This window comes from Pistacia vera, unplaced genomic scaffold (genome assembly GCF_008641045.1).
Source record: "Pistacia vera cultivar Batoury unplaced genomic scaffold, PisVer_v2 Contig755, whole genome shotgun sequence".
Lineage (NCBI taxonomy): Eukaryota > Viridiplantae > Streptophyta > Magnoliopsida > Sapindales > Anacardiaceae > Pistacia > Pistacia vera.
The window spans coordinates 361,760-387,567 of NW_022196618.1; the positions used below are offsets into that span (position 1 = coordinate 361,760).

General features: G+C 35.9%; 1 protein-coding gene and 1 pseudogene across 1 annotated transcript; one reads left to right on the forward strand and one right to left on the reverse strand.

Annotated features, from left to right (window-relative positions):
• The first annotated feature begins 1,556 nt into the window (after positions 1–1,556).
• Positions 1,557–13,541, forward strand: LOC116115883 (annotated as a pseudogene).
• A 9,682-nt stretch (positions 13,542–23,223) lies between these two features.
• LOC116115887 (senescence-specific cysteine protease SAG12-like) lies at positions 23,224–24,547 on the reverse strand. Its single transcript, XM_031402011.1, has 2 exons — positions 24,077–24,547; positions 23,224–23,985 (listed from the first exon to the last, which is right to left on the reverse strand). Exons 1-2 carry the CDS (start codon positions 24,522–24,524, stop codon positions 23,393–23,395), a joined length of 1,041 nt encoding a protein of 346 aa, XP_031257871.1. The 5' UTR covers positions 24,525–24,547; the 3' UTR covers positions 23,224–23,392.
• Positions 24,548–25,808: the final 1,261 nt, after the last annotated feature.

Genomic DNA, 25,808 nt, shown 5'->3' on the forward strand with positions numbered 1-25,808 from the left:
GTGTTGTCGATGGCACCACAATCTTGCAGGGGCGTATTAAGGAGAGTGATACAAAAGGAAGTCAACACATTAAAGAAAATCAGAAACTGAAATCTGCATGAATGATTTGCAATTATTGAAGAATATTTGCTGTCATACGAAATATTGTAACTGATCATACGTTCTCTGTTTTTGAAATATTGTAACTAATGTATATCCTAGGAATTTACTGCTGTACATTTCCAAAATAGGATCACAGACTTGTATATATTACTTTGTAAAGTTTCAATATGATTAAGGTGAAAGCTTCCATTTTAATATCCTTGCAGTGTTTCTATACAGAGTGTCTAAACTAGCTTGTGCATACCTTAACTAATCCTTCGAGACCTTGAAACTACCAGCTGGCTAAGAGCTCCAGTTGTTACCCAGCCCACCCCTATTAAGGGTCGTGAGGACTCGAACTTGAGAGGCCATGTTAAATCCTCCCTTACACTTTTACCATTAGCCACCCAGTAGTGGTTTTAATTAAATTTTATTCCCCTTTTTATTTTTATTTTTATTTTTTAATTTTTTAATTTTTTGAAGATAAAGTTGTTTTAGTGGAAGACAACCCACGTGACATATGTGACCTATATTTATTATATCGATTATTAATTGTTCTATCAATTTAATTTGAAGCCTAAAACCCATTTTCCTGAAATCAACAATTAAGTAATTTGCTGTGTAGAACCTTAAAGTTCCAGCCAAAGAAAAACAAAGGAAGCTTCAATGTAAGCAAATTCTATTGGGTTTGTCCATTGAAGGAAAAGTTAATTAACTTACAAGTACATGATATTGATATTGGAGTTTTATTCCACACCACACCTACGTAGTCTCCAATAGTATTCAAAATATATGATCTTGAAACAATATTTAGGAATAATAGAGTATATAACACCACCCAGATATCACAATTTAATGAGATTTAATTACAAAGATGGATAAGAAGGTGCAATGGCGAGGCCATAAAGGCCTTCCTCAGCTTTAACATCTCTGTGAATCCTCATAAGCGCATCCTCGCCCCATTCAGTACCCTAAGAATTCTTCACCAGCCAGTACTTGGTGCCATCAGATTCAGTACCATACCCAATGGTTGTAACCCCATGGTCTAAATTTGTGCCACATTTCCCTTTGAACACACCGCTTTTATAAAACCGAAAATCTCTACCACTACCTTCGATCGCAACACAAACTGGTTGATTTGCCATAGCTTGCAACAAGGCCTCCTCGTCATAGGATCAATAAGGAAAAAAATATATTAATTGTATATTGTATAAGAAAGATAGATTGATAGTTAATAACAATAGTTTAACTAAAATTTTAAAGTTTGTAGTGAGTTTAAAATTATTTGTCATTTTTTTTTTTTTTTTTTTACCTCCTTACTAATGTGGAGACACTTTACAAGTTGAATAAGTAATGTAAGATAAAAGGATAGAAGAATTATATAAAGATTTCATTAACAAAATGTTTTATAGTCTTCTGAAACTATAAAGGTAACAGTTTTTGAAAAATTGCTAAGCATGTTGGCTCAATAAAATATGGAAGTAACCAAGTTTTGAAAACTGAATTTTTGAAACGTTGTTAGAAATTTTATGTTCTTATTTGGAATCTTCCTTGATTGTTTGTTCTAACCAATGGGATTTTACCCGATTTGATAGGGACCAACACAAGCATAGAATTTGAGAGACTCCCTTATGGAAGCAAAATCTGATATTATAGTAAAGGTAAGTTCTGTTTTATCAATTGTTAGGTCTCCTTATGATTGATCTTTACTTGACTCTGTAGTGATTGCTTTTGTGTATTGCAGATAGGGTTGAGGAAAGGCTCTCACTCTTTCGCTGAAGCTCATCTGCAGGATTCACTGAAGAGAGTGAAACACTAGGAGATTGTTGAAATTTACAGGTTGTCCAATTTAGAAAACCTAAGTTCTAAAGTAACCAAAACATTCACAGCAAGCTAGAAATATAAAGAAATAAGAGCATACACACAGATTTATAATGGTTCAGTAATCAGATTGATTCCTACATCCACAATTCAGTGCAACAGAAAACATGCACTATGAAGAGAAACCTTACAGAGTTTGTGAGTTAGTTTTACACCAAGAATCCAGTGACAACTCCCCTCTATAATCACCCTAGATTGCTCCCATGTGTCTCACACCTCTCACACACAAATACAACATTGATCAGTAATTTATGCTAGAAGAAAGAATAAAAATTAGTTAATAGAAATCTTATCACCATCGTCAATCTCATCCTGTGAACACCAAAGCTCCACCTTGATGATTCCCTCAACAACTTTCTCTCTTTTGTAACCTAGAGAGAACAATCCAAAGAACAAACAAAAAGTGTCGACCTAAGGCACAAACAAAAATATCCCAAAACAGAATTTCCAGAAATGTCCCTTTCTTTCTTCTAAATTACCTCTGACCAAAGTATAAAAACTTTGACTCCACATAAGCATAAATCGGATGCCATATCAGCACAAATCTCCACCTTGGCATTTGATTTCTTCATCCCCTACTACCTTAGAAATTTCCTTCATTCTTACTTAATCTGGAGTAGGCTCTTGAAGAGCCTTAGTTTATCCAAAGTAACAATTTTGGTAAACATATCTGCTGGATTCTTTTCCCAAGAATCTTCTCCACCTTAATAGCTTTTTATTCAATCATATCTCTGATAAAGTGCAGCCTCACGTCAATGTGTTTGGATCTTTCATGAAAGGTTTGGTTTTTGCATAGGAATATAGCACTTTGACTGTCACTCTTGATTGGAGCCTGAGCCTGATTGAATCCCAACTCACTAAGCATTCCTTTGAGCCCAATTGCTTCCTTGGTAGCTTCTATAATCGCCACATACTCAGCTTCTGTAGTTGATAAGTCACAATAGCCTGCAAATTAGCTTTCCAACAAACCAGATTATTCCATAAAGAGAAAACAAAGCCTGTCATGTATTTCCTATTATCAGGATTTCCAACATAATCAACATCTACACACCCCACAATGAAATCTAGCAAGTTTTTCTCTTTACTATACACAATTCCTATTGACATTGTTCCCCTAATATACCTTAGGATCCATTTCACTACTTCCCAGTGAGGTTTTCTAAGATTACTCATGAATCTGCTAACATAGCTTACTGCAAAGGCTAAGTCAGACCTTGTACATACCATAAGATACATTAGACTTCCTGTTGCATTAGCATAAAGGATTTTAATCATTTCCTTTCTCTCATCCTCTGGATTAGGACATCGATTCAAGCTTAATTTAATATGCTGGCCCATTGGTGTTTTGACAGGTTTACAATCAAGCATATTAAACCTTCTATTAACTTTCTCAACATACTCCTTTTAAGATAGAATAATCCTCGCTGTTTTCCTATCTCTCTCTATGTTCATTCCTAGGATTTTCTTAGCCTGCCCCAAATCTTTCATTTCAAACTGTTTGTTCATTTCCACCTTAAACTTAGCAATTTCAGCAGCATCTTTACAAGCCTATAACATGTCACCAACATAAAGTGCTAAGTAAAGATAGCAATCATCGTATAAACATTTGAAATAAAGACAGCTATCAAACTTACTTCTTTTGAAACTAGAAATGATCATGAAACTGTCAAATTTTTTATACCATTTCTTAAGGAACTATTTCAATCTATAAAATGACTTCTTTAACAGACATACCTGATTTCTTGCACCTTTTTCAAACATTTCAAGTTGCGCCATTAGGATTTTTTCTTCTAGATCACCATTCAAGAATGATGTTTTGACATCAAGTTGCTCTAATTCAAGTTCAAATTGAGCTACTAAGGACAGTAGGACCTTCTACCCCTGGAATTCCTTCATTCCTTTTGAAAACCCATTTGCACTTGGCAACTCCATTCCCTTCAAGTTTCTTAATAAGAACCCAAGTCTTATTCTTCACCAAAGATTCATATTCCTCTTGCATAGCTAACCTCTACTGCTTAGATTCTTTACTTTCCATAGCTTCCCTAACAGTCTTAGGTTCATCTTCTATTTCCTCAGCAATTTGAAGTGCAAAGGCAACCATGTCAATTTGTGAATACCTTCTAGGCAACCTAATTTCTCTCCTTTCCCTATCTCTAGCTAACTGGTAGTTTTGCAGTTCAGATTCTTCATCATAAACTGAATCATTTTCATTCTTCTCTAACATAGATTCTTCCTCTTGAGTTTGTAAATCTCCTTACTGACATTCTGCTTGCAGATTACCAGAATTGTCAGAAGGAGTTGCTCCATTCATTTCAAACCTAATTACTTCAGAATTCAACTTATCAGTCTTTTCATTCAAGCCATTCAATTCTTCTTCATTAAATCTGACATACCTACTAATTGTGCATCTTTTCCTAGTAACATCCCAGCACTTATTCCCTTTTACCCCATCAAGATACCCTTGAAAATACACATAATGGCTCTAGGTTGTAACTTATCATATTTGTCATGCACAAAGATAGTGCACCCAAAAACTCTCAAGCGACCATAATCAGCTGGATGTTCTATTCATCTCTCAATAGGTGTTTTAAACTCTATAGATGAGGAAGGAATTCTATTAATCAGGAATACTGCTGTATGAGCAGCTTCAGCCCAGAACTTAGTGGGAAGTTTGGCACAAGACATTAAGCTTCTAACCTTCTCCAATGTAGTTTTATTCATCTTTTCAGCTAACCCGTTTTGTTGTGGGGTATATCTAATTGTCCTATGTCTTAAGATTCCACTATCCTTACAGAGGTTATCAAACTCCTTATTTATGAATTCTAAACCGTTATCAGTCCTCAATTTCCTAATTTTCTTTCTTGTCTGGTTCTCAATCATAATTTTCCATTCCCTGAACTTACCCAATGCATCTCCCTTATTTTTCTAGAAATAGATCCATACTTTCCTAGAGTAATCATCTATGATGCTAATGAAATACTTACAACCACCCAAAGATGGATATTTAGTTGGCCCCCACACATTAGAATGGATATAATCTAGTATAGCCTTATAACAGTGTTTTCCCACACTAAATCTAATTCTGCTCATCTTCCCATAGATGCAATGATCACAGAAATCTAGCTTCTTTATATTATCCCCTCCGAGAACCTTTTGCTTACTCAGCTCAACTAGTCATGTTTCACTAACATGCCCTAACCTCCTATGCCATAAAGCTGTCCTATTGGACTTCTGAGATAAGGATACAGCTACTGTTCTAATGATGGTTGAACTATTTAGAACATATAGCTCATTCTTCTTCTCACCCTTCATTACAATTAAGGATCCTTTAGTGACTTTAAGGACTCCACCTTGAGCCTTATAGCTATAGCTAATTGAGTCTAGACTTCCTAGAGAAATTAAATTTCTTTTCAACTTTGGTATGTATCTAACATTTGTGAGCCATTTTGAACTGCCATCGTGCAAATTCAACCTTACATCTCCTATTCCTAAGACTCTACAAACTGCATTGTTACCCATCAAAACTTTTCCAGACTATAGTTTTCTAAAGTTTGACAAAAAAGTCCTATTTGGAGTCATGTGGAAAGTACAACCAGAATCAAGTATCTATTCAACATCAATTTCATTTTCAGAGGCTACCAACACATCAGAACTCTCATACCCATCAGAAGTTACATCTACAATCCCACTAGCATCTTTTTCCCCTGATTTTTTCTTCCTATCAGGACAGTCCCTTTTAAAATAACCTTCCTTATGACAGTGAAAGCATTTTCTAACAAATTTTGACTTAGACTTTGATCTACTCCTATAACTCCCTTTCTTGTGACTTCTCTTTTCAGATCTTCCTCTCACATGTAACCTCCTCATCATCTAGTTTACCTTATTTCCTAAACTCAGCATCTTTTGTAGTAATTGCAACCACAACCTCATCTAGTTTAAGGGTTTGCTTGCCATATTTTAGGGTATCAACAAAGTTAGAGTACATTTTAGGTAAAGAGTTTATAAGGATAATAGCTTGGTCCTCATCTTCTACTTTAACACTTAGACCTTCTAAGTCTTGTATTAATTTCATAAAGTCACTCATATTTTCTCCTAATGTCATTCATCTTAAAACCAAATAATTTCTGTTTTAAAACTAATCTATTAGGGGAAGACTTAGATAGATATAAGGAGTCTAGTTTTTCCCAAACCCCAGCTGGTGTTGTCATTTTCTTTACCTCTCTCAAAACTGTGTCCCCCAAGCCTAGAATTAAGGTACTATGGGCTTTATCTAGAAAAAAATTCTTTTCCTTTTCAATTAAAGACTTTGGTAAACTGTCATCACCCTCCAAGGTAGTTGACAACCCATCCTTAACTAAAACAACTCTCATTTTCATCTTCCATAATCCATAATCACTATTGTTGTTTATTTTCGCAAGTGTACGAAATCGTGCAAGTAATAAAGTGTATAAAATACAGATATCGAACCCAAAGGAATTACTATTATCAATTACCAATTAAACTATCCTATTACTATTTGATCAATCCAAATTTTATCAAGGAAAACCTAAATTAAATAAACAATTGAATTTAAAAAGAAAACTGAAAAGAGAACAATTAAAATAAACCTTTGGGTAAAAACAAGATGACTAGACCTAGGGCATAGAATTCACACCAACTCTTATTCATATGTATCGATCTCTTATGCTAATTTTATTAAGCTCTTCCTACAGGTCAAACTCCCTAAATTTCCGATAACTTTCTCTCGAACAATTATCAAATTAACCCCTAATTACTAACCCGAATTATCTCTAATCAGATTTAAGCAATTGGAGATCATTACGCTCTATGGAGTTCACCAAAACCTCATAAGTCACGGTAACCTATCTCTAGCGTTTCGCTCAACCTATGGTTTTACTACCGTAGACTAACTAAGTATCATCTCTCGATCTCAACTTAGTCCATTAGTTCATTCAATTCTTGGGCCCTTAAGAATCAAAAGCATTATGAATAATAGTAAAACTTTGGAAGAATTCTTAATAAACATTAACAATCAAAGATCAATACATAATTAAGAGATTGGGCTACATCTTAGCCCTAGAGAATAAAATTAGTTCATAATAAACATGAAAGAAACAATCATCTTTATTAAAACATTCATCATGAGTTTACAAGAAAAGAATAAAGAAAACTTCTTTATATTGTGAATCAAAGCTCCAGAATTTCTGTTACTTCTCTTCTCTCTAGATTTTTCTCCCTTTCTTCTCACCCAAGAATCCCCAAAATAATGCTAAAAGACTTCTATTTATATCCCACAAGAGTTAGGGTTTGTTTTTCCTTAATTCTATTTGATTTAGACCCTTTAACCCTATTCTTGTAAAACCCCCTTCCAGTCAGGTATCCTCTGAATATCCCTCAATGAGAATCCTGAGGATACATGTCTGAAGAATGAATTGTATTTAGAAAAAAAAAATATATGTGTAAGAATAATAATAGTAATATCCAAAACATGCATATAAAATGTCACACAGGCTCCAAACTTATAATTTAGAAACTTTAAGAATTTATCTGGAAATTACACTATCAAAACATATTTACAGGGTGGAAGCTTCCAAAGGTGTTTCATAAACATTTAATCATTTACATTATTTACACCAAGATAAAAACATGAAGATGACAATAAATCATCTCCCCTCACGTGTAGCCCCGCTGTCTCTAGCATCCTTTGCTGCTGGTCTACCTGCAAAGCAATCAACAATGAAACGGTGAGCGCTAATCGCTCAGTAAGGAATGATCCGTTTCATTCTAAATGTGCTATATAAACATCCATGCATACTCATACAAATAAGTATGTAAACATAGTACATGTACATTACATGTCATTATATAAAATCTAAATATCATCTAACATAAGTATAAATCATCTCATAATGTAAATAACATCATAACTCATGTAGTGCAACTAAATGCATATGAAGCATTTAACGTGTAGCCGATCGGACTTTTCTTAGCGTCTTAAGGACTTCATATCATCTAGCCTCAAATTCATCTAGAGCTCATATCATCAAGAGGCGTGCTTACGCGTTATTTAACATCTAAAGCATATATTCATCTTTCCTCAACCGGCATACAAGGATATGCTTACGCGTTTCCCATCATGTCTATATGCATCTCTAACATCTTATGGCATGTAAATACATATTTTGGTGAGCTTAATACTTTTAATTCATCTATGGATTATCAATCCATTTACATTACCTCTTGCTCACCTACATCATCTTAAAACATGTATTACATTGCATCTTCATGCCATTTCATAACATTAATCATGCATTGACATCATGACCATGTATATCTTTCAAAGATCATCTAACTAATGGGTAAACATTAGTACATGGCATAATTACAATAATACATTAATAATCAATTCATAATCATAAGAATTGATCATGTTAAATCTTAAACTTTAATAACCAGTTTATACTTCAGGCCATTTTCCATCCTTTTCTCAAACGAATTGGCTCTTGGCATAAACATAAAAGTTATAGGTCTGTGTCTTAGCTTTCTAATGCTTCAAGAATCATCTCATTTCGATTTTTATAACTCAAGTTATGGTCGAAATACAGAAGCAGGGTTACCAAAACCCCTAAGCCCATTAAATCCGAATTTTCATATTAACTATGCCACATCAATTCCTATTGACATTAACCAATAGGTTAACTTATGGATCAAATAAACCTCCCCTTAATAGTCTTTAACATCTTAAAGGAAGTGTAAAATCTCATTTCCATAATCATCCATTATTGCTATAACATTGTAAGCTAATGCAAACAACACATCAACACTTCTAATAGCAACCATTCAACACCATGTGGCCTCCAATACTACAATTTTTGCCACAATCAGTATCCACACTTCATTTTCTTCAATCAAACATAACAACTCATAAAACATAAAGAGCAATAACTTCATGTATAATGAATTCAAGGCAATAAGTAGAATAAATGAGTTCAACTACACTTGCCATCAACTAATTCTATGCCTTAAAGCCTTAATTTAAGGTTTCATAAAAATCTACAAACCCTAGCATAAACCCTAAAGTCATGGGAGGTTCTTCCTTACCTTTTTAAAGACTTCCTCCAACAAATCCTTTGCCTTTGACTTCTTTTACACCTTAATCCTACATATATAACATTATACCTCAACATCTACTTCAAATCTTCAAATCACATCAAAACTAAAGTTTTTAATCCTTACCTTAAACCCTTCTAATTGAAGATCCAAGGCTCCTATCTTGTTCTCCTTGAAAAATTATGCAAAACTCCTTGAAAACCTAGAGAAAGAAAGCTTGTTTCATGGAAGATTTGAGAGAAAATGGAAGAAATGTTGAAGAAAGGCTCTCTCCTTTGGCTTGAACGAATTTCATCTCATTTATAGGAAAATATTTCATTTATTTTCCAAAATTATGCAATTGGCCCAATTATTTTAATTGTATAACTCATAAGTCCTTAATTCTTCATATAAGGGCATTTTGGTCATTTCACGCTAGACATAATTATTACTTAATTAATGCCATTAAATGCAATGAAGCCTACTCATCCTTGACTTTTTCAATGCTTATCCATAGGCAAAATGACCACTTCACCCCTAATGCCTTTCTATGGATAATTGATTTATACCGTTCCAAAAGAATCAACTATTTTACCCTTAGTTAGATTTTATGCTTTTTAACATAAAATTAACATCTAAAGGACTATTTTGAATTAGGAACATACCTTTGACATCTTGGATATTACAATTCTCCTGGCTAAAAATGAATAACAAGTTAGTGACTTTCGTGACTGTGTCGCGGCACAATAGCTACTGGAAAAAGTGTGCCACGGCACAGTAGTTGTTGCCCTTTTCCCTTATCATTCCACTATTCTTCAAAGATGTTGATTTTTTAACTTGATAACGATAGAATTTGGAAAAGTTTTAAACGTATGAAATGTATCCCTTTGAATCAGCTTTCCAACAGTCTAAGAATCATCTTAATCCGAGTTCTACAGCTCAAGATATTTGCACAATACCGAGACATGTGCAAGCCAAAACATAATCTAGAATCTTCTCTTTACTTCAACTTCCATAACTTCTTCGATTCAACTCCGATTCTTGATCTGTTTAGTTTCAATTGTCACTCATTCCGTTGCCAACATGATTCTTCATCCAAGCATAACATTTAAGCACTAGTGACCTGAAAAACACTCAAAAATACCTGTGATCCCGTAAAAGACAATTATGAAAATATTAAGCAACTTTACCAAATTAAGACTAATTTCCCACAATTAATCCCCCAAAAACCACTGACTAAATGTGTATTTTCAAGCTCTTATCAACTATCACCTATGAACTTCTCTATTTTGAACTTAGACATATCTAGGTTTACTACTTCTTCAGTTACCAGGAGATGCAAAACCCCAAAAAAATTCAGGACCTAGAATAAACCCTAAATCAAGAAACAGTAACCAAAACTTAGATTTAACCTAGATAATCCACAGTCGAACAAACCCTAACATTCAGACCTAATCTAGCTCTGATACTAGTTGTTGAAATTTACAGGTTGTCCAGTTTAGAAAACCTAAGTTCTAAAGTAACCAAAACATTCACAGCAATCTAGAAATATAAAGAAATAAGAGCATGCACACAGATTTATAGTGGTTTAGTAATTAGATTGATTCCTACATCCATTCTTCAAGGCAGTAGAAAACATGCACTATGAAGAGAAACCTTACAGAGTTTGTAAGTTAGTTTTAAACCAAGAATCTAGTGACAACTCCCCTCTATAATCACCCTAGATTGCTCCCATGTGTCTCACACCTCTTACACACAAATACAACATTGATCAGTAATTTATGCAAGAAGAAAGAATAAAAATTAATTACAAGAAATCTCGTCACCATCGTCGATCTCATCCTGCGAACACCAAAGCTCCACCTTGATGATTCCCTCAACAACTTTCTCTCTTTTGTAACCAAGAGAGAACAATCAAAGAACAAACAAAAAGTGTCGACCTAAGGCACAAACAAAAATATCCCAAAAGAGAATTTCCAAAAATGTCCCTTTCTTTCTTCTAAATTACCTCTGACCAAAGTATAAAAACTTTGACTCCACATAAGCATAAATCGAATGCCACATTAGCACAGAGATATTTGGGAAACTGTTACGGGAAGTGATCTTGTCTTGCTATTGATTTCCAATGCTACACAGGTTGAGCAACCCTTTAGTATTTCTTCAGCAATGATTCAATTTTGTTGAGCAATCCTATTACATTCAACTATTATTTATTGTGCCATTGTTTATTGCATGCATGATATAGTAGTACATTAAACCATTAATTATATGCTTTATTTGGTTCCAAAAAATTTGGAATTGGAATAAAAGGTTATAATTCCAATTCCAATTTCAGTTTTTGAGTTTGTTCTTAATGAAGGGAGAATTTCTGATTTGTAAAGACCTAATTTCACTCAAGTAAATTGTTCAGCCTAACACAGCCTTGATTGTTTTATTATAGAGTTGATATCACTCATTTTGATCTTCCCCAGTCTACTGCACAGTTTTGCTTTTTGAAAACAGTGTATTTCAAGCTCTTAAAACTTATAAGATTAAGTACAGACTTTTTGAACCAATCTATTATACTGTTTTTACAAGTTTTTTCATTTTTGAGAATGTGACTCTTCAGACGCCAACAACAGACTTCAAGGCTGGTTTTCTTCTTTCTTATAGTTAAATACTGGATGGCTTATGCATTTCTTATTCATTATATTCAGGCAAGTTTGCTTTCAATATTTTATATATTGTTTGTTTCTCTGCTATCAGTAGTTTTTTCCTATATGCTGCAGGCAGATAATTATGAGAAGATTTTCTCCTACATGAAACCAAACAGCATCCTTGGCCTTTCTCATGGATTTCTTCTTGGTCATTTGCAATCCCTGGGTCTTGATTTTCCGAAGAACATTAGTGTTATTGAGGTTTGTCCCAAGGGGATGGGACCTTCTGTTAGGAGACTGTCTATTCAGGGTAAAGAGATAAATGGAGCTGGAATAAATGCCAGTTTTGTTGTACATCAGTTCTCTCTGTCTTTTATCTATCTTGCCCTCTTTGTTTCCCTTAATATGCTTTTGTTATAACAATCAGTACCACTTTTAAATCTGTGCCCTAGTGAAGTTAATCATTCTCTTGTTTTTCGAGCAGGATGTTGATGGTAGGGTTGCAGATGTTGCCTTGGGCTGGTATGTTACCCTTGGATCTTCGTTTACCTTTGCCACGACATTGGAACAAGAGTACAAGAGTGACATATTTGGGGAGCGGGGTAAGCTTGGTAGTTTATGTGATTATTTCAGCTTTTTTCTCTCGTTTACAGTATTCACAGTATTTCTTTATACATTTATTTTGTCATGTAGGCATATTACTAGGTGTTGTTCACGGTTGTGGAGCACTTGTTTAGAAGGTACACCGAGCTGGAATGAGTAAGGATTTGGCATACAAGAATACGGTTGAGTGCATAACAGGAATTGTATCAAAAACGATCTCAACAAAGGTAGCTTTTGTCTTTCAATTCTCTCTTTTTTGAATATATGGATTGTTCAATTGGGAGAAAATGTACTTATTCTGGACTTGTCGATTTGTTTGCATGTATTTGTTTTGATAGGGCATGCTGGCTGTGTATAACTCATTGTCGGAGGATGGAAAAAGGGAATTTGAGGCTGCATACAATGCCTCAAATTATCCTTGTATGGACATTTTGTATGAGTGTTACGAAGATGTAGCCAGTGGGAGTGAAATTTGCAGTGTTGTTTTGGCTGGACGTCGATTTTATGTACGTTGATTTTATTTGTATAGACCTTTTGTATTTTTTTATTCATTACTTAAAGCTTAGTAAATCAGTTGTTGTTGGGTGGTTGATTTTACTTGTCGACAAGAAAGTGAGGGTCTACCAGCTTTCCCAATGGGTAACATTGATCAAACTTGGATGTGGAAAGTTGGTGAACGTGTTCAAGCAACACGACCACAGGTGACTTGGGTCCATTGTATCCTTTCACTGCTGGGGTTTTTGTGGCACTTATGATGGCTCAGGTAATAACTTCTTTGTCACTTTTGGATCAATCTTCTACATTCTTATCCAATGTTAGTGGTTACAACAAAATGGATATTATGCTTTGGATTCTGTGCTTAACTACCTTCCATTTGTGTATGCAAAATTACAGATTGAGGTATTGAGGAAGAAGGGGCACTCATACTCAGAAATAATTAATGAAAGTTTGATAAAAGCAGTGGACTCTTTGAACCCTTTTATGCATGCTCAAGGAATCTCATTCATGGTTGATAACTGTTCCACAGCTGCAAGGTTGGGATCAAGAAAATGGGCCCCAAGATTTGATTACGTCCTTACCCAACAAGCTTTGGTAGCAGTTGATGCAGGGACTCCTGTCAACCAGGACCTCCTTAGCAACTTCTTGTCTGATCCTGTTCATGGAGCCATTGTAGTTTGTGCTCAGTTGAGACCAACTGTTGACATCTCCGTGCCCCCAGATGCAGATTTTGTTCGCCCTGAGTTGCGCTAGTCTAGCAGTTAGATTCAAATGGATTTATTTTTGCGAGAATGCATCTTATGAGGTCTAGGAGTGTGGAACTTTCTTTTAGGTAGAGTCCTATGTCTTGTAATGTTTTATGAAGATTCTAGGACGGACTTGAACAAAAAATGTAAAACAGAAAAGTATTTAAGAGAAACACAAAGCAGAACTAACGAATTCAGAAAACAGAGAAACTGTTATTAATTGACCAGAAAGTTCAGATACAAGAATGCTGCATTTATATAGCAGCTACACAAAGCACCAAAGCGTCACCGTATTACATTCAAGTATTAAACTTTTACAAAAACAATCCTTCAGTTTTGATCTTTTACATAAACACCCTTCTCACTCACTTCTATACTCGATATTTCCCCTTAAACCCAAAATACTTGATATTGATACAGTACTTGAACACACTGTCTTACACCATCATTCTTCCTTATATCAACTTTCTCCGTAAACTGGACACTCTTTAGCTTTATTCTACTTCCAAGTTCACCTTCCTTTGCAGCAGCCTTTAATAGGCATATATTCTTATTTGCATTTTCCACCAGGCTTGAACATTTACCAGTAAAAGAAAACTTTCAAACTAAAGAAAAAACTGCAACAGTCAAATTCTTCTACTTTTTCTCTGCATATTTACACTTTCTTTCAATTTTCCAGCACAGTCAGGCAAATTACTCAACATGTTCAGACTACAACACATATCATACTCCAGATTATTGCAAACCAACAACTCAACTCATCACATTTCATCAAGCCAACTATTCATCAGGCCACTACACAACACATCCAACTACTCAACATAGTTCAGACTACCAACATATCATACTTCAGATATTGCAAACCAACAACTCAACTCATCATACTTCAGATTACCAACATTTCAACACATTTTTCAGCAAAACCATTTTTCAGCAGAACCACACACATTTTTCGGCAGAACCATTTCCAGCAGAACTGAACAACCTTTCAACATATTTCGTCAACCAACATTCTCACACAGGAAATGACCACAAATCAGAACCGACACTAGATTTTTCGTTACTTATGTTGACCATTACTAGCACACTTAACAGTTTCATCAGTAGGAAGTTGAGATGTTACAGTAGCTTGTCTCGCAGCATGATAAATCTAGTGTTAGGAGAGCTTTTGTCAACAGATCAGCAATTTGATATTCAGAGGCATGTACTGAACATTTACAGTTTCCTAGTCACTAAATCTCTAACAAAATGCACATCTATTTCTATGTGCTTTGTGCGGGCATGAAAGACAGGTTGGAAGAGAGTGCTCTAGCACTCATATTGTCCACACAAATTTGGAGTGTGACTAATATGAATTCCCAACTCTGAGAATAAATGTTGAATCCAGACCAGCTCTGTAGCAGCCTGACTAAGTGACCTATATTCAGCCTCGGTGGAGGACAATGCCACCACTTTTTGTTTCCGAGAGGACCACTGAACCAGATTACCACCTAGGAACACACTGTAGCCACTGTTTGATTCCCTGTCAGTTTCATCCCCAGCCCAATCAGCATCAACAAAGCTCTAACTTGAAGGGCTGTGTTTAGTAAAAAAATGCCTGGTGTAGAGTGCCTTTTACATATCTTAGGATCCTTTTGCAAGCTGTCCAATGAGCTTCAGTAGGCTGCTGTAGAAATTGGCTAAGTTTGTTTACTGCAAAAGCTAAATCTGGTCTGGACGAGTTAGGTATTGCAGGCCACCAATGATGCTCCTATATAGAGTAGGCTGATCAAATAGTTACTATCTTCTTTTCCAAGTCTAGACCAGTAGCCATAGGGGTAGCAGGGTTTGGATTCTGCCTTTCCAGCTTTTGTAAGAAGGTCTTGTGCATATTTGGTCGGAGTTAGGAGCAACCCATCTTCATTCCTTTGAACTTCAAATCTCGAAATATTGCACTTCTCCTAGAGCTTTTAGAGCAAACTTTTTATCCAAGTCAGCAACTAAAGTTGAGATATTTGAGTATCATTTCCTGTCCCAAGAATATCATCTACATATACTAGTAGGTATATAAAATAGAATCCTCTTTAAAAGAATAACACCATCTGAAACTGAATTTTCAAAACCCCAATCAACCAATGCAGCTTTTAATTTATCAAACCAAGCTCTAGGAGCTTGTTTGAGTCCATACAATGCTTTATTTAGCCTGAAACCTGCTGTGGGTTGTGTTTATTTCCTGCACCACTATAGATCCTTCAGAGGTAGCATAATACCTTCTCTGTTAGGTCTCCATTCAGAAAGCTTATTGACGTCCAACTGTTGAATTGGCCATTATGATGCACTGACATGATAGCATAACCCTGATTGTGGCTGCCTTTACCACAGGTGAAAATGTGTCAAAATATCCACCCCTGGGGTCTGCTGAAAGCCTTTAGCACCAGCCTTGCTTTGTACTTTTGCAAGGTTCCATCTAATTGAGTTTGGTTTTGAAAACCCATTGGCATCCTACCACATTCATGCCCTCTTCATAGGAACAAATTCCCAAGTATTGTTCCTTAACAAAGCCTGATATTCACTGTCCATAGCATGCTTCCATTCAGGGCTTAGTAAAGCCTCTGTGACAGTCTTGGGTTCTGAAGTATAGTAGCACTTGTAACAACACTTGATAGGCAATGTACTTAGGATTTGGTTTGGAATGACCAGTTTTGGATCGGGTTACCATGGGATGAGTATTCTGTGCAGAAGATTGAAGTTGACTGGCAAATTCAGAGGAGTTAACCACAGCTAAAGAGATATGTATCTGCAAGTGAATTACCACATAAACCAACAGGTCTTGGAGGATTCAGGTCAGTCATGAGAATAGGTGAAGGCTGGGATATGGCAGGTTTTAATAGCTGAGTTAGAGCATCAGATGGTGTTGGCTGTGTTGAAGCAGACTTAACAGATTCAGTAGATGACTTAAAGTCCAGTTCAGTCTAGGAATAGTTGGTGAGGCGTAGATATGTCAGGATGTAACAACTGAATTGGAACATCAGGTTGTGTTCGTGTTGGAGCTGACTTAATAGATTCAGCATATGATTCTCCACCAGCAGACGTTGTGGTATAAACCAAGGCACAGCAGAACCATTAATGGCAGAAGTGATTAGTGAACCAAGAGCAGGAGCTTTAGAGAAAGCAGTATCAGTTTTAAAGGGAAATCCACCTCATTGAACTTGACTTGTTTCACAATATACTCTCCCAGTAGAAGCAAGGCATAATATCCCTTATAGACAAACTGTAACCAAGAAAAGCACACTTTTCAGTATGATAGGTGAGCTTATGTTTGTGATAGGGTCTTAATAGGATACAACTACATCCGAAAACTTTCAACTCTGAGTAAGCAGGTTCCTGGTGAAATAGGGTGAAATAAGGTGATAAGTAATTAAGAGCTGAAGTAGGTAATCTGTTGAGAATGTAGGTTGCTGTGCTAAAAGCTGCCCACCAATATTTAAAAGCATTCCTGCATGTGCTAGAAGGGACAAACCAAACTCTGTAATGCACCTATGCTTCCTTTCAACTCGCCCATTTGTTGGTGTAAATAAGGACATGAATGCCTAACCTTAATCCCATGCTGCTGTAGATAACTAGAAAAGTCCTATACTCTCCTCCCCAATCAGTTTGCAAACACTTCAATGGATATCCTAGTTGCTTCTCTACAAAACATGAACCTGTACAAATGTAGAATATGCTTCAATTTGAGTTTCAGTGGATATATCCAAGTGAACCTACTGAAATCATCCACAAAAATGATGTAATATCTGTATCCCTCTAGAATTGACTGGAGCTGGTCCCCACAAATCCGAATACACTATCCTAAAGAACTTTGGTCCGAGAATCTGAAATGGAAATGTACATTGCTGCAATTTACCATATTGACATGCTTCACAAAAAAATCTTTATTTCCAGTCAAGGATTTTTTTACATTCAACTTATTCAAGACAATATGTAGTGTCTTCACATTTGCATGACCTATGTCTTGCATGCCATAGCATGAACATATCAGCGTTACTATTCTTATTTCCAGTACTAGGAACATGATGAGCACTAGAGAACCAGCAGTGGTAGTTTTATTGACTGAGAAGTGGATGACAACAACGCAGGGTAAGCAGGAGGAAGAATCCAAGGATGAACACACTAGCTTGCGTGAACTCAAGTTGATACAGCCCATTCTTGATTCTGCCTTGAAGTAGGACAGCTCTACTGTGTTTGTCCTTTACCAAACAACAATCAGAGTGAAACTCCACAATCACACCATTATCTTTAGTAATTTGAGAAATACTAAGCAATTTTTCGCAATTTTGGGCACACACAGCACATCCTTAAGATGAATTAATCTATTTGCATCATATGATGTATTAGCATCATACCTGAATGAGTAATGGGAACAGATTCCCCATTACCACCTGCACTTTAGAGTCTCCTCCATAGACAGATTTAGCATCAGATTTGATCCATCTGCTGTCATATGGCTGAGGCACCAGAATCCATATACCAAGCCTTGTCTTAAGAGTTTGAGGTGTAGCAGTGGTTTGATAGGATGTTTGGTGATGTAAGAGGGCAGTATCCATAGTTGTTGACAGATGAATACCATGAGGATTCCCAGGAGAATTGTTCTGAAAACCAGATCCAGAGTTGTGTTGAAAAGTCTTGGGCATCACAGGAACTGAATAGTCATGAAAACTACCAAGGTAATTGGTTGAAACCAATGTGTTAGTTTTGTTTGGTGTGAAATGGTTAGCAAATAAGCCTGAACAGGATCTCCAGAGCCTTCAGCTGGAGTATTTGAGAAGCACTTGTGAAGTGTAGACATTAGCATTGACCTGTGTTTGAGGATTGTAGGGAGCAAAGCCCTGGTACTCTTGATCAAATCTATGATAACACTGTATGGCTGAATGTCCTGGTTTGCCACACACTTGGCAAATCACCTTGGTTTAAAGTAACCCCGCCTCTACCTCTGCCTCTAACCATGTTGTTTCTAAACTGAAAACCTCCAGAATTAAAGGGCTGATTTTAGTTAATAACCAGGTCTGTAAAAATTGTTCCTTGGTTGTTATGTTTCTCAATCAACATTGCCAACATTACCAACTGCAGAATGTGTAAAACTAAGAGTAGGAATACCAGAGTTCATGTTATTCTGATAGCCAGTTGAGAGCAGGACCTGGAGGATTTTGTACTGGTACTTTGTGAATAGGTGCACTATTTAGTGGATAAGCACAGATGAGTTGCCATTTCCTTGTTTTGGTGCAAAAAGAGCTGAGTTAAAATGCTCATGAAGAGTTGCCATAGCAAATGTTGTCGTTCTAATCTCATTTCATGCTGTAAGCATGCTGAGCTTCTTGAACTAGCAGTGCTACTATTATAGTCAAGCTCGCTACTACTGCATCATACTCTGGTCCAAGACCATCCAAATATACAACAAAGTTCCTCATCACTAGATTACCACCACTATCCACTAATTCATCCCCTAATTCTTTCATCTTAAGCACATACTCATTGATACTCAAGTCACCTTTCTTTGTTGTTTGTAACATGTTTCTAAGATGCAGAGTCCTGCTTAGAATAGGATTGAAATGTAGTTCTAAAGTATTCCATATTTCATAAGAGCTGGTACACTTAGCACGTGTCTACATGGATTCAGAAATTGACGATAAAAGCCAGCTCACTAAGAACTGATCTGTCTTTTTCCAATTGAAGAATTAGGGTTTGGTTCTTTTAATAATTCCTCAGATTCAGTAATTTTCTAACTTGGAATATAGGTGGACAGATTTTCTCACCTGTTAGAAACCGTCAAGCTCATAGCTGCTAGGGCTGGAAAATTTGAGATTTCTAGTGACTGTAATTTCTTTCCACAAGCTTTACTGAAATTGTGGGAAGGGTTGCATGCACTGCTGAATTGTTTGCGTTGGCACATCCAGCTTGCTCCATTTCTGACTTTGAAGAATATGAGATCCAGGATTCAATTGAGCCTTGACGTTTGTCTTAAAGCTCTGATACCATGAAGATTCTAGACACTTGAACAAAAAATGTAAAACGAAAAGTATTTAAGAGAACACCACACAGAACTAACGATTCAGAAAACAGAGAAACTGTTATTAATTGACCAGAAAGTTCAGATCCAAGAATGCTGCATTTAATAGCAGCTACACAAAGCACCAAAGCGTCACCGTATTACAGTCACGTATTAAACTTTTACAAAAACAATCCTTCAGTTTTGATCTTTTACATAAACACCCTTCTCACTCACTTCTATACTCGATATTTCCCCTTAAACCAAAATACTTGATATTGATACAGTACTTGAACAACACTGTCTTACACCATCATTCTTCCTTATATCAACTCATATTTGTTATGTTTTCCAGCAAGCGTTAAGATCTCCTTTAATTTGATATTTTGTACTCTCCTTTGTTAGATTATTTAAGTAGATTAGGGTGAATAAACACTATCTAGATTTAGGCTGCAAATTAACAATCATTGTATTACTCAATGTTTCAATAACCAACCCGAGGTGAAACCCAGCAAAGTTGCTGGGTCTCGGGTAGACTGGTTTGACCGGTCGGTCAAACTAGGTGACAACTTTTAAAATTCAGCAAATACATCCTTGAAAATTACAGTTTCTATATGGGTTTGAAATTTAGCAATCACATCCCAAAAACAAATCGGCCAACGACTGGTTGGCAACTGTGACATCTTAAATGCAATCCCAATCATCCTTTGAGTCCATTCCTTAGAAAATCTACCCAAGAATTGACAGAAATTGGTTCGATTTTGGCCAGATGTCACTGATGCTAGTGTCGATATTCCAAGCAAGATCTCACCGACGTCGGCATCGACAACCCTCCCCATCACTCTGAAAGCACTCCCCTCTTCCTTTCGACCAAAACCCATCTTGCCTCACCCCCGTTAGCCTCACCAATCATCGGCAAAAGTCGGCTGTTGTCTTTGCTTTTTTTTTCAATTTCTGGTCGATTTACTCATCGGAAATCAACTTCGTCTCCACTATTGCAATCACCGGCACTTTCTTTTCAAAAGCCCCAACATCCCAGCCTTCAATTGTTCGTCAATCATCATCTTAAATTCTAGGGTTTGGATGAATAGACAAATTGTTAACCCAGTTCGGTGAAGCTCCTAGGTCTTGATTAAATCGGGCTAGGGCTGGGTCGAGTTTTAAAAGAGTGGTATTACTCCTTAGCAGCTAAGTAATTGCTTCCCATAGCTACTTTGAATGCATTTCCTTCATGGTAAGTGAATTATTGTAAAGATTGTAAAGATTATAGCATTCACCGTCTCGAGTATAAAGATTGTTCATGTCCAGGGGAAGTCCCAGTTGGGATTGTGTATACCCTATGCGAGGTTATGAAACTCTTCATTGTTTACCTCTGCAAATTAATCGGTTTTAGTTATAGTCTGTTTCCATAACTATAGTGTGGCTTGACGAACTAAGACTTCACGTCAAAACCTCTCATTTTCATAGGTCAAAATAAATATTTTTGTTACTCTCAAGAGAAATTAAACAAAACTGGCTCCTTGCCCTAGCAGGAAAATACATATGATTTAGACTTGCCACCCTGAGATTATGTATTTAAGAAATTTATATAGTCGTAATCATCAAGTTCCCGTACGCTAAGTTGCTTCTCTGAATTCTTATCATATTTGACAGTATGTTCAGTGAAATAATCTAAATTCGAAATCAATGAACACCAATTTACTAGTTACTTTTATCCCTTCTGTTATGCCTCAAAAGTCATACTTATGTCAGCCTAATAAATGCCTTTTTGTACTAGCTGCCAAGCCCATATCTCCTCAAAGATATTCTTACTAACCCTATCTCCTTTCAAGAAATGAATAGATGAGAGCATTCCATGTGTCAAGGCAACTTGCAAAAAACTCATTACATTGAGTGTTTAGGTGTATAAATTGGCACTTCTCTTCCCGAAGATAGTGGTTGGGCATATGAGAGTTAACCATAGATAAGAGCTCAATTCTTTTTCTCTGTAAACACTGTATTTCTTCATCTTTGTATGCCTTCTGGGAAATATCATAGAAATAGTCAGAGATCAATAAAATAACAGTGGATGTAGGAGTCGCTTGTTGAGCATCTGAACTACTATAAAAACCTCCCTTATCAGCCTATTATTTATGTTTTCTACAACATATATAATCTCAGCTCCATATTCAAATCTCATGGATCCATCATGTGTGATTCCTAAGTCCGCTTAGCGCTTCTCACGTGCGAGTCGTTGGCGTCTAAAATCAAGCGTCAACACTTTCCATGTGGAATATTTTAGTACGAATTGGCAAACACCATATTTATAGAACTATAGTTGGCTCCATAAATTCATCCAAAACAACGATTTGGCATAGTCAAACCTTGATTTGGGGCTCCTAGAATAGGATTATGGAATGTTAATGCCGCAACAGATAATTTTTTCCATCCTTCATCATATTAGCTCCATCTAGTTCAGGTTCGTATTTCTTTTTCCCAGAACTTGCTTATTTATTTCTTTATAATCTGATAATCTTGTATACCTCTAAGTTAATCTTGTGAAAGAAGCATAACATTAGGTTCAATATCCGTCTTTGAATACAATTATTCTAAACTGAACGCAAATAAAAGTTACACTCTTAATTATTAGTTGGTATCAGAGTGTTTTAATTTCCCAATCAGGAATAGTTATGCTTTATTGCTTTTGTGCTATATGGTTATCAGTTAGGTGTTGTTATCTTGTTAAATAATCAATGCAACAGTGCGTGCCATACGCAAATAATTAAACGTTGTCTTTGTCTGTTCAATTATGCTCATAAGCCAATGATGTCAGGCTAATGTAAACTTGAACTCAGCTCATGATACTCAAAAGGGTCATTTCTGGAGAGTCGCCTTCAACTTCCAGAAATTTGTTGCAGCATGATGCGGACTTTGCAGACCCTGCTTCTTTTGTAAGTCTTTTCTTGAGAGCTTATCTTGTTTAATTCTTCAAGTGGTTGTGTTATTGTAATATGATGGGGCCTTAGCACAGGAATTCTTTTCAATTTTTATAAATTTCTTGTATAGGATAAATAAGAAATTTTACTCGAAAATAATACATGGACTAGAATCAGTTAGCAAGAACATAAAAAAAAAACTAAAAACCATAGAAACCAAATGATCTCTAAATAATTTTATTGTTATATATCTAGTGACCCAGGAATCCGGGCAAACTGTATAAAATTAGAAAAAAAAAATGGAAAGGAGGGTTGTGGTAGAATGAATATATAAAGATTAATCCAATCCAATCAAACTATTTTTAGTGAACTTATCTGTTGAAGAGGAAGAAGAGGCCATATACAGGTTTTAGTCCCTTTTTTATATTGGTAGCTTGAGTGATAGTTTTGTTTGTGATTATTGGACATGCTAACTAACCTGTAAATATAAATCAACAATTGTTACATCAAATTTTAACCTGAAGGCCCTGTTCTTTTATTTATTTATTTTTTATAATCAACACCTGTCCAATAGATCATACCCAAAAAACTGTTTGGTTTACTCACTTTGTCATCATAAGGCACGATATTGACTGATCTGTTGAGTAGAACCATATAATTCCAAGCAAATGAAAAAGTGGAAACTTAAATATAAGCAAACTGGATTGCTGAGTTGTTGGAGAAACATATATGCAGACTGTACATTTATTTATTCACTCTCTCTCTCTTTTGCTTTGTTTGGCAATAGAAAGAAAGGTTAACTTTAAAGTACATGATATTGACATCAGAGTTTTATTCTACACACTATTGTACATACATACTCAAACTACAATATCTTGGAAGAATATTTAAGTTCAGAAATACATAAACCCACCATATTTTTCATGCTGTTGGATAAGATGCTTTCTTTGCAATCCCACAAAGGCCTTCTCTTGCGCTAACATCTCTCTGAATCCTCATGTACCCGCTTTCACCCCAATCAGTGCCCCAAGAATTCTTGATCAACCAGTACTTAGTGCCACTGGTGCCAGTACCATACCCAATGGCGGTAACAGCATGGTTTAAATATGTGTCACAGTCACCAGTGAATACGCCACTTGAGTAAAACTGGAAACTGTAGCCACTGCCCTCAATTGCAACAGAAACTGGTTGGTTTGCCACAGCTTGCAGCAAGGCCTTCTCGTTGTTCGCTGGCACATCTTTGTACCCAGTAATCTTGGCTGCTCGTGTTGCCACCTTCTTAGTCTTACAATTGCCATCTATTTCCTCATAGGGGTAATCAGCCTCAGTTGTTAGGCCACCGTTGCTTTTAATGAACTCAAAGGCAGTGTCCATGAGACCCCCTTCACAACCTTGATTCCCACTTTTAGTATCACAGTCTACCAGCTCTTGCTCTGACAACGATATTAACTTACCGGTTTTTATTTGAGTTATTCCTTCCACAGCTGCCACTGCTGAAAACGCCCAACAACAGCCTATATATTGACAATAACAAACAGTAAGTGACTATAAAATAAATAACACAACAAAAACACTCTGGCCACACTAAATAACACGTTTACTTACCACATCGGCCTTGGTCCTTAACAGGGTTCACAGCACCCTTTTTTCGCCAGTCCAAACTAGCTGGCACAGCTGTTAAGTTTACATGTGTAAAAGATGTGTCTTTTGATGTGGTTACTGCTTTTGAGGTTTTCCTCTTGTAACCGGTATACAAGCCACGGAATTCTTCATTTGTAAGGTCTGCAAACTTGTTAATGGCTAGCTTGTATCCGCGGTCCACATCATTGTTAAAATTTTCAATATATTCTAAGTTGTTCTTGAAAATATTATAGCGTCTCTCCTTTTCTTGTGCATCTTTATAGACACGTCCATGTTGAGCCATCCATTCCTGATGCCTTTGTAGGACAAATTCCTCATTGAGAGGGCGGCATAAAGCATGAATGACCCAAGTGCACAAAATAAGGAGTGAGGCCAAGCAGACAAATTGGAATTTGTTTGAGAGAGTAGTCATTTTGGTATAAAGAAAAATTATCCAGGAGAACCTTTCGATGGGCACAACAACTTCAGAGTGGTTATGGGGTTTTATAGGCAAGGATTTTTGTCACCTTCCCACTCTGTTTATAATGCTAGAAAAGACTGGCACTAATACGTTCCTTACAAGATGTTCTGACTTAGACCCCAAAACCGGAATTATTATTTCTGTCAAATCTGTTACATGTAATCACTCATTTATCAAGAGGTTTTATCTCAGCCATTATTGTTTGGATGTAAATAAGATTCGAGTAATTTTAAAGAAGGCTTACAATAAAATTCGAAACGTATAGTATCTACTGTATTTTATTAATCAAAGAAGAGCAGAGGTCCTGGAATTTACTTTTAACTCAGACAACTTTTCAAGCAAAGGCGTTATGTTGGATGAATCTGTTCACAGAGCACTGATGATAAATGAGAGTTTGGAGTAATTGGAAGAATGAAAATATTTCTTCAGGCCTTGAGGGCCCTTCCATCCACTGGAGGCTAATAAATTCTCAAGGTTGATACATTAATCTAAATAGTAATTATTTTGATTTGAAAAGAATCTTATTTGGAGAAATTAAACCATGATAGCAACTTCAACAAACTGGACCAATAGAGAGTAACGAAAACCAAAATAACAGTAAACACACAAATATAAACAGTAAAAAAAAAAAGAAATACGCATGATTTTATCTTGGTTTACCCAAATAATAGGTTATGTCTAATTTAGTTAATATTATTTTAATACTGTCTCACTTCTCTTATTTACAATGAATGAATTTACTTTAGTATTTGCTATCACTCGTTATAAGAGAAAAATATATTTATATACTAGGTTTAAAAGACTAAAACCTAATATTATAAGGATTTTTATTCTTTAAGTTTAAACCTAATAAAGAATTAATATCTTAAAAAAATCGTTTAGCAGGACACCAACTGCATTTGCACAGCCCATTAATATTGAAGTGGTCAACAATTCTAGCACTAACGCTGAAGTGGTCAACAATTTTCTTTGTTGGTCTATTAGACTCATAAAGACAGAGGCCGCAACCGAAAATAATCCTCCATCTATATGACACCCAATTTTGAAAACAGATTTATGTTTATAAACACGATGAAATTCTTTATATGCATAGATGGTGAACATGTAAAGAATAACTCAAAGACCTTGAGTGTCGTATGCAGAAATGGAGTTCAAGATAAGAACTTCCACTGGTTTATTATCAGAAACTTTTTATGTGGTTCCCAAGCAGCAACTCAATCATTTCAATGTAAAAAT

Excerpts from the sequence above, each read along its gene's own strand:
- LOC116115887 (XM_031402011.1), bottom strand. The coding sequence starts at position 24,524 with ATGACTACTCTCTCAAACAAATTCCAATTTGTCTGCTTGGCCTCACTC. Across the intron at positions 23,986-24,076 it reads TAAGGACCAAGGCCGATGTG|GCTGTTGTTGGGCGTTTTCA; the intron begins GTAAGTAAACGT and ends GTCAATATATAG.